Source organism: Triticum urartu, chromosome 2A, assembly GCF_056163025.1.
Source record: "Triticum urartu cultivar PI428250 chromosome 2A, HENAU_Tu73, whole genome shotgun sequence".
Taxonomy (NCBI): domain Eukaryota; kingdom Viridiplantae; phylum Streptophyta; class Magnoliopsida; order Poales; family Poaceae; genus Triticum; species Triticum urartu.
In genome coordinates this window covers 671,473,117-671,482,628 of record NC_141874.1, presented here as the reverse complement: position 1 = coordinate 671,482,628, position 9,512 = coordinate 671,473,117, and the positions used below count along the sequence as shown (strand labels likewise).

General features: G+C 54.5%; 1 protein-coding gene across 1 annotated transcript; it reads right to left on the bottom strand.

Annotated features, from left to right (window-relative positions):
* Positions 1 to 1,712: 1,712 nt before the first annotated feature.
* Positions 1,713 to 7,298, bottom strand: LOC125539623 (receptor protein kinase-like protein ZAR1). Its single transcript, XM_048703120.2, has 2 exons — positions 5,504 to 7,298; positions 1,713 to 2,658 (listed from the first exon to the last, which is right to left on the bottom strand). The coding sequence occupies exons 1-2, from the start codon at positions 7,263 to 7,265 to the stop codon at positions 1,943 to 1,945; spliced, it is 2,478 nt and encodes an 825-aa protein (XP_048559077.1). The 5' UTR covers positions 7,266 to 7,298; the 3' UTR covers positions 1,713 to 1,942.
* Between the last annotated feature and the right edge of the window lie 2,214 nt (positions 7,299 to 9,512).

Here is a 9,512-nt window from a genome sequence, read left to right as displayed (position 1 = left end):
GTAACAGACATGAGAAAGTATCCCAGCTGACGTGCTAAAAAGCCTCGATCGCGTCGCTTACAGCGATTCCGTTCGTCGGCCCGAAAAGCATCCTTATACCCGAAGATGCTCCTCTAGATATGGGTATGATGGCAAATCCTTTTTTTTTCAGTGTTGCCTCGGCGACTGTGAAAGACGATGGTGGACGACCTTTCAGCGTGACACAAGATTCCGCCAGAGTAAAATTCTAGTTTTACTTTTTGTGTAGTCTTTAATGCAATATTGCAAGACATATATGTATGTCTCTTATAGTGACATTGTGTGTACTTTGTGTAACCCGGCTTTTTAATGAAATATATGTGGTTACTTTAAAAAAGAAACTCCAGGCGGCCGTCCTTGCTCGCCCTAATGCAATCAATGTATGAGACTGGCTAGATGTCAGTCGATTATTTTTTTGTCAATCGATCTGTTTTAAGTCGTCACATGTGAATGAATGACCATGTCGCTTTCTTCAACCTCCTTCCCATCCTCATGTTCATCTTTTTTCCCAAACCGTCTCACGTACCACCAGTCCAACCGCATGCTATTGCCGCCCGCGACCGGCGCCGCTCCCGTGCTTGCCTCACCGCACACCGCCATCCCTCTAACCCCGACGAACCTCCATATTTTTCCGTCAAATCTATATCCCCGCGCCCCTATCATAGATACCCGGCAAGCATGCCACCCTAAGATAGACACCCGGCGAGTCTGTCTTCCAAAGATAGACCCAGATGGTGCTGCTTCTTCGGCGAGCCGAATGCTCCTTCCTTCTCTCCGGCGGAGGCGCAAAAACCACGCACGCGGCATAAGCAGTTCAACGCGCGGGCCGAAATGGCATCGCGTGCCGCTTATTTCATGCGCCCGCTTTCGCGCGCTGCACACTCGAGCGCCTGCGCCGCACCCTCTCCGCCACGCCGCTTTCGCCCCGCCGCCGGCGAATTCGCCCGATGGACGGACGATGGAGCTACCATGGGCGGCATGGGTAGCTTCGGAGCTACCAATGGAGGCCATGGGTGGCTTTGGAGCTATCATGGGAGGCATGAGTTTTGCATCTTTCATGGGAGGCGTGGGAGTATCTCCGGATGACATGGGTGGACGCATGTCTTCCAGTGTGCCTCACATACCTTCGCATGATGCCGTTGGAGATCTTGCCAACGCCTTTCGAGCTCCCCATGATAATGCGGCGCGACACAATAATGAGGAGGAGGAAGAATCATTTTTGGAGGATGAAGAATCAGAGGAAAAGGAGGACGAAGACGAGGATGAAGCATGATTGTTGATGTGCCATTTGTTTGTATGAACTTTTATGTCATGAACTTCGTTGCATGATTTTGAACTTGGTTGGATGATAATGTGATGTGGCATGATTTTGAACTTTTATTTATGTCATGAACTTGTTTGGGTGATTTTAAACTATGCTATCTCTTGTTTTGATGTTTGAAATATCATCATATTGTCTTCAAAATGCAACATATGACAAACGTCGGCTGCTCGCGCCTTGCAGTTTAGCACGTCTGCTGGAGCGGCTTGGGCACGCTATATTTTGCAGCGGCCGCTGGAGCCAGTGCACCGCGACGCGTAAAAACTGACAATTCCAGCGATGTAAACTGTTTTTTAACGCGTCGCGTGTTGCGCGGCCGTTGAAGATGCTCTTTTCTTATGCATGCAAAGTTGCAAACCCAGTTTTTAAGGAATGGACGCGGAAAGTACACTTCTATATGCTGTTGTATGATCACAAATCGTCAGTTTTGTCGGAACGAATAACCAAGAAACCCCAATTACAAAATAAATAAAAAAGAATATGAAGAGCTCAAGAGCGAGAGAGGAAGCTCAAGAAAAGAAGACTTCTCCGACGAGCTTTGTCACGAACACATAACGTGGCAGCGTAAGCCAACGGCCGTACCCGTACGTGACGCATCCGTTCTCACGACCCGATCTTGTCGAGGCCGTCGGCGACGGTCTTCATCTTGGGCCGGAGCTCCGGGTCGGCCTCGGTGCACGCCAGCGCGACGTGGAACGCGGCGACGATCTCCTTCTTGGGCAGCGCCGGCGCCTCCCGCAGCAGCGCCGGGTCCACCATCTCCGCCACCGGCCGCGCGTCCTCGAACCCGCGCCGCACCCACCGCACCGCCTCCGGCACCGCCTCGTGCTCCGCGCTCCCGGACCGGTCCGTCGTCGTCGTGGACGGCCCCGAGAAGGACGCGGACGTCGACGGCGACGCGTGGTCCGCCGGCCCCCGCCCCGTCAGCAGCTCCAGCAGGATCACCCCGAAGGAGAACACGTCCCACTTCTGCGCCGGCCGCGCGCCCGGCGCGCGCGCCTCGGGCGCCCGGTAGCCGCTCGCGTGCGCCTGCGCCGGCGCCGGCTTCGTGTAGGGGATGGCGCCGCCGAGGAGGCTGCCGCCGGAGGACGGCGGCGCGGCGTCGGGGCCGCAGCCGGCGATGGCGAGCAGGCGGACGAGGCCGAAGTCGGCGACGCGCGGGGTGAAGTCGGCGTCCAGGAGGATGTTGGACGGCTTGACCTCGCCGTGGACGAACCGCCGGGTGCTGCTGCACTCGTGGAGGTACGCCAGGCCGCGCGCCGCGCCCTTGGCGATCTTCAGCCGCGCCGCCCACGACAGCACAGGCTCGCCGCTGCGACCTGCAACGTCGACATGGGTGTATTACTAACCATAGTAATTGATGGGCATTTATTCTGAATAAGAAACAAAAATGCTACAGACAGAATTAACGTCCACATCGCCAGAAATAAAAACTTTGGCGCTTTGCACGGACACAAGCAGCCATGACATGCCACTGTTCATGGACACTGACTGCATATGAGGAAGAGGAAGGGATTTGTGCAGCGAGCATTAATTGCCACGTTGTGCCTGATTTGTCATTCACTTGACAGTGGTACTAGTAATTGTTGCCGCAAGCACATGGCTTCTCACAACACGCAAACCAAGCATTGCTGCCCGCACACACCACTTTTATGGCGTCCTGACAAAGTTGTCAAGCTTTGCCCTATCAAGGCCCGAAAGCCACATAGAAAGGCAGCATCAACAGCAGCCTCAGCAGTCAGCACTACACTCATCACGGATCACCCAGTAATCAAAAGCGCTCGTTGATCATGCTCATGCATGCGCGTCGCCGAGGCGTGCCTCCGCGGTCTCAATTATCATCACCTCTCCGCGCTCTGCTTTCTGCTCGCGTGGAAGGCCTTTTCGGGTCATGTTTAGCCCCGGAAGATCATTCTGTTAGGCCGTGACAGTGACAAAGGTTCCAGGCCTAAAAAGGTCCCCTTTCCCCCCCTTCCAGGCTCTGCAGTCTGCACGAAGGAATCAGGATGCTGGAAAGGCATTCCTTTGCCCTTTCCCTCTTGGTTTGTCAGTATTGTGCAAGTGCTGGTATGGAGGATACCTTAAAAATGACATGATCCCATGAGGCATTGGACTGTAAAGCGTGCGTGTACGCCATAAACAACACGTAGTTTTTGGTGCAGCATATTCAGTTAGCGGCCGGGCCCAGCTTATGGCGCGACTCTTGGCTCTTAAGTCACGCAACAAAAAAAAAGCTCTTAAGTTACGCTAGCAACTCCCCTGGTTTTCAAGCAGACAGCGACGGCTCGCTGCTGTTACTGGAGAGCACGAGCGAAGACACGAGGCAGAAATGTTTTTTCTTTCTTTGCATGTCACTGGAACCATCCATCCGTCCGGTCGACAGCAGATGCCCGGCATGGGTGGCAGAGTGAGTGTGGTCCATCTCCGTCCGGGGACACAGGTCGGTGCCGTGTTTGGAAGCTTTCGCTCTCGCCGCTTGTCCTGCGGTGGATCGAATCGCCTGACCGGTCCGTCGTCCGTTAGGAAACTGTTGATGGGATGATGCCTCCGTCGCACGGCACGTCGGCACGGCAGGTGGTTCGATCCTATAGATAGAACATGCCTCGTGGTGGCATCTTCAAATCCTACCGCTAAACCTAAAGGTGACATGTTATCGGACAAAAGGGCGCAAAGCCTCCAAGACAACGCCTTCAAAAAAGACTAGCCGCTCACATGTCAAAGTCAGTTGGTTCGCCAGACTAAGTTAGACCCTGGCCTATAACCGTCAAACCAATATCTTCGAAGCAGCCTTATCATGCCAGAAAGGTTAGATCATGGGTTGTCACCTAGGAGCTATGTCTCTCACCAGTCATTGTCCACCATTCTAGGTCATGCTCACACAGAATTAGGCGGGACAAAGGATACATCACCGGAAGGGAAGACAACACCGCGCCGCTTCCGATCATTGCCGCACCGCCATCTCGCCGATGGCTGCCGTTTGCGCCTAACAGTCGCCGCACCAAGATGCACCACCTAGATGTCATCAATGGTCGTTCCGGCCCACGATGGAGCCAACGTTGGCCTCGGTAGGGCCCTTCGGCAACGGTGAGGGGGAGGATCATGCCGCCTTGCCCAACCTCCCTACGAGACCGGTCCGACGTCCGATGCACCGCACATGACCTGCATGATTCGGCATGCCTCGCGGTCGCGAGCTGCACCAGCCTGCGTCCGCCACCCCATCGTTCAACACATTGGGGTATGTCGGATCTGCATGTCCCAACCACCACGCCATGCGAGCGTCTCTAGAGACGTCTGAGAGGGGCCGCACGCCGAGGTGCAACACGATTAAGCTTGATCCATGCTCCAGCCACATGCCAAATCCACGTCCGGGGTGCTGGTGGACCATGTGCAAACACTGGCTTGACCTTCCACGCGCAGACATCGTTAGTTGCATGCGAAGGGAGATGCCCTGCGAGCTGGTACCGCATGAGCTTTGCCCGACGACGACGAGGATGGAAAGCAGAAGAGGAGGGCAAGGAGTGGGGGATGGGTGGGTGGGAGACGTAGAAATTTATTTGATGGTGTGTCATGGATTAAAATAAGGAGGAACCATACCCTAATTCTACTACCTCTGTTTCGGTTTATAAGTCCTACGCGTATATCTAGGTTGCCAATTTTATCACTTTAATATAAACTATATGACATAAAAATTATATTATTTGAAAATAGAACATCTAAAGTTTATATTGGTATATTTTTTGTAATATATGACTTGTATTAGGTTGGTCAAATTGACAACCTAGGGGTACGCGCATGCCCTGTAATCTGAAAGAGAGGTAGTATGTTTTTTGTTTGGCAAAAGTTATGACCCTTCCCGTGCACTGAAATTCTTGCCACGTGTCATCATTGGTTGTACTATTATTATGATCCAATATATCTTATATTTTTACAGGGGAATATACCACATTTCAATGCTGTTGTCGTGCATTTAATACGTAATCAAGCAACATAAAAGTAAAATAAAAACTAACCCACACTCTATTAAGATGATTTACTATCCTAGTGAGTTTGGCTTCAAGTTATATTACCAGGAGCAGCAAGTTTTGTTCAAAGCGAAAGAGCAGTAAGCGAGTTGACCGGTGTTGTTATAAAAAAGAAAAGTTGACCGGTGTTACTTTTACTTACCACGCAGCGCGGTGGCGAGGTTGCCGTTGCCGACGAAGTCGGTGACGACGAGCTTCTCGTCCGGTGACCAGTAGTAAGCGCGCAGCCGCACCACGTTGGGGTGCCGCACCCGCCCCATTGCCCGCGCCTCCGCCCTGAACTCCTTGCACCTCTCTGCGCCACCACCGCCGCCGCCCAGCCGCCGGACGGCCACCGGCGTCGAGCCATTGCCCACCACCACCTTGTACACGATCCCCTTCCCTCCCTTCCCCAGCACATACGCGGACGACCGGAGCAGCTCGTCCAGCTCCATCCGGAATCCCCGGTCGATCGCCACAAGCTCCCCGTCGGCGCCGCTGCACTTGCCGTCTCCTTCTTCCTCGTCGTCCGACGAGCCGTCAACCCAACCTCTGTCGCGGCGGCCCCAAATGCAGCCGCACAGCCCCTTGTTCCGATCATCGTCGTCGTCGTCTTCGGCGATTGCGCGGCCACGGCCGCCGCGGCCTTCCCTCCGGTCCTTGACTTTCCAGTATATGTACACCAGGATGATGCCGACGAGGGCGACGCCGGCGGCGTCGGCGACGGAGATGAGCGCTATCAGGCTTGATTTAATTGGCTGGTGCTGGCTGTCGTTAGAGGCGGAGGCTGTTGATGAACTGGTGTTCTGTGGCGGCGGCGATTGCGTCGGCGGTGGGACGGCTCGGCAGGCAACTTGGAGCGGGAAGCCGCAGAGAGCGGGGTTGTTGAGGAACGCGGTGGGGCCCTGGCTGGCGAGGGAGCCCGTCTGCGGGATGGCGCCGGAGAGGTTGTTGAAGCGGAGGTCGAGAGTGACGGTCGCCGGGAGGCGGCCGAGCTCCGGCGGCACGATGCCGGAGAACTGGTTGTGCGAGAGGTTGAGTGTGCCGGAGAGCTTGGGGAGCTGGCCGAGGTCCGGCGGGATGGAGCCGTTGAAGGCGTTGGAGGAGAGGTCGAGCTGCTGCAGGCTGGACAACTCCGGCCAAACACCGGCGGGCACCTCGCCAGAGAAGGTGTTTCTGGAGACGATAAGACGCTGCAAGCTCCGGCAGTTCCGGAGGTCGAGCGGCAGCTCGCCGGAGAGCGAGTTCCGGGAAACATCGAGGTTCTGCAGCCTCGGGAGGTCGCAGAGCGCCATGGGGAGCTTGCCGGTGAGCGCGTTGTTGTAGAGGAAGATGGAGTGGAGCGAGGAGGCGTTGGAGAGCGCGGCCGGGATGCCGCCCGTGAGGCGGTTGTCGTGGAGGTTGAGCCGGCGGAGGAAGAGCAGCGAGCCGAGCTCGGAGGGGATGTAGCCGGCCACGTTCTTGCCGGCGACGGCCAGGCCGACCACGCGCGGCTGCGAGGAGATGTTGGCGCAGGTGACGCCGGGCCAGCGGCACGGGTCGGCGTCCGACTCGGACCACTTGGCGAGGGCCGAGGCCGGGTCGTCGGTCACGGCCGCCTTGAAGGCCAGCAGCGCGAGGCCGTCGTCGGTGAGCGCCACGGCCGGCGCCGGCGGCAACGCGAGGAGCAGCAGCAGGAGGAGAATCGTGGTCGGGACCGTCCTCATGAGCAGAACAAACTCTTCTATCGTCTGTGTTAGCGTGTGTCCCTGGCTAACACTGACTGTCAGTGGCCACAGAGAGGCGCGGCAGCAGAGGTTAGAGGGGTTATAGAAACCGACAGATCTGCGGCAGCGCTGCGGTTGGAATCGAGTGGACACCTTGGATTTCGAAGGCGCCCCGGATGTGAGTGGTGGTGATGGAATTTTTCTCCTTTTCGTTGGCATGCTAGGAGTAGTGAGGAAGTGGTTATGCGTGAAAGATGGTTAATGGTGGCTGTCTTCATTAGAGTGGGTAGGGCCCCGGATGTGGTAATGGGGCTCGTAGTAGCCGGAGAGAGACGTGTGGGGGAGGGGAGTACAAGGGAAGCAAAGTTGTGTGTATGTGCGCTTCGTGGCTGGACTGTAGAGTATGATGAAGGACGTTGCGGTGAGCCAAAGACTGGAGGACGGCCGGGTAATCATTCCTGTGGGTATGGACTTTAGGTGGCCTGGTTGGTGAGGTGAGTGAGTGAGTGAGGCCTGTTCGTGCACTTGCCTTTTGCCATATGCATCTTACTGTAGAACCAAGTATATCTGCTATGTTAGGGCATCTCGAACGTCGACCCTCAAACTGCCCGCAACCGTTTGGACTGCGCGGTCGGGATGTGTTTTGTCATTCAATGCGGAGCTGTATCGGTTCGCTCGGCAGGCAAACATAAGGTATTTTTTTGAGTCTAAATGCACCTTCGTGATGTTCCTTGGTCCCTCATTGAACATATTGTCGAAACTAAATCCGGCAGATCTCTCGGTAGAGTATACTAAACTAGGCTACTTGGCATGATGGTAGCAAAAACACATGATTTTAATCAGGTTCAGGCTTTCTAGAGGAGATAAAACCCTGCACCCCGCTTGTGCTTTATTATGTTGGGGTGTATGAAGAGTAAAAAGTACCGAGAGATTTCAATGTGTCTATCTACGAACCTGGCCCCTCGGCTTATATAGCGTACCCCGGGGGGGGGGGGGGTCCTACGTTACATGGATGCTAGTCATCTACGTACAAGGAGGTAGAATCCTCCATGACCCCAACATCTTTTCTTGCCCATCAAAGTCTCCTGGAATCTTTTTTAACATTCCATGGGTCGTCTGAAGTGGCCCATGATGGAACCGACAAGGGGTCCTCAGATCGGTCCACCAGGGCGAGAACTGTCATGGTAAGAGGCCCCTTAGCTGGGAATCCTGTTGGGTAACGTAGCATGTAATTTAAAAATAAATTCCTACGATCACGCAAGATCTATCTAGGAGATGCATAGCAACGAGAGGGGGAGAGTGTGTCCACGTACCCTCATAGACCGAAAGTAGAAGCGTTAGGTTAACGCAGTTGATGTAGTCGAACGTCTTCACGATCCAATTGATCTAGTACCGAACGTACGTCACCTCCGAGTTCAGCACACGTTCAGCTCGATGACATCCCTCAAACTCTTGATCCAGCAGAGGGTTGAGGGAGAGTTTCGTCAGCACGACGGCGTAGTGACGGTGATGGTGATGTGATCCGCGCACGGCTTCGCCTAAGCACTACGACGCTATGACCGAAGAAGTAAACTGTGGAGGGGGGCATCGCACACGGCTAAGGAACAACTGTTGTACTTTGGGATGCCCCCTGCCCCCGTATATAAAGGAGGAGAGGGAGGAGGCCGGCCAAGGGGCGCGTCATAGGGGGGAAACCGACTAGGACTCCCAATCCTAGTCGCCCCCCTTTCCTTTCTTTCGGAAGGGAAAGGGGAAGGAGAAGGAGAGGGAGAGGGAGAGAAGGAAAGGGGGCCGCGCCCCCTCCCCCTTGTCCAATTCGGACTCCCTTGGGGGGGAGGGGGGCGCCACCCTTGCGGGCTCCCCTCTCTCTCCACTAAGGCCCATGTAGGCCCATTACTTCCCCGGGGGGTTCCGATAACCTCCCGGTACTTCAAAAAAATACCCGAACCATTCCAGTGTCCGAATACCATCGTCCAATATATCAATCTTTACCTCTCGACCATTTGGAGACTCCTCGTCATGTCCGTGATCTCATCCGGGACTCCAAACAATCTTCGATCACCAAAACACATATCTCATAATACAAATCGTCATCGAATATTAAGCATGCAGACCCTACGGGTTCGAGAACTATGTAGACATGACCGAGACACATCTCCGGTCAATAACCAACAGCGGAACCTGGATGCTCATATTGGTTCCTACATATTCTATGAAGATCTTTATCGGTCAAACCGCAATAACAACATATGTGATTCCCTTTGTCATCGGTATGTTACTTGCCCGAGATTCGATTGTCGGTATCATCATACCTAGTTCAATCACGTTACTGGCAAATCTCTTTACTCGTTCCGTAATGCATCATCCCGTAACTAAGTGTAGGATCGAAAGTATGTCTAGAGGGGGGGGGTGATTAGACTACTTGACCAAATAAAACTTATCCTTTTCCCAATTTTAGTTCTTGGC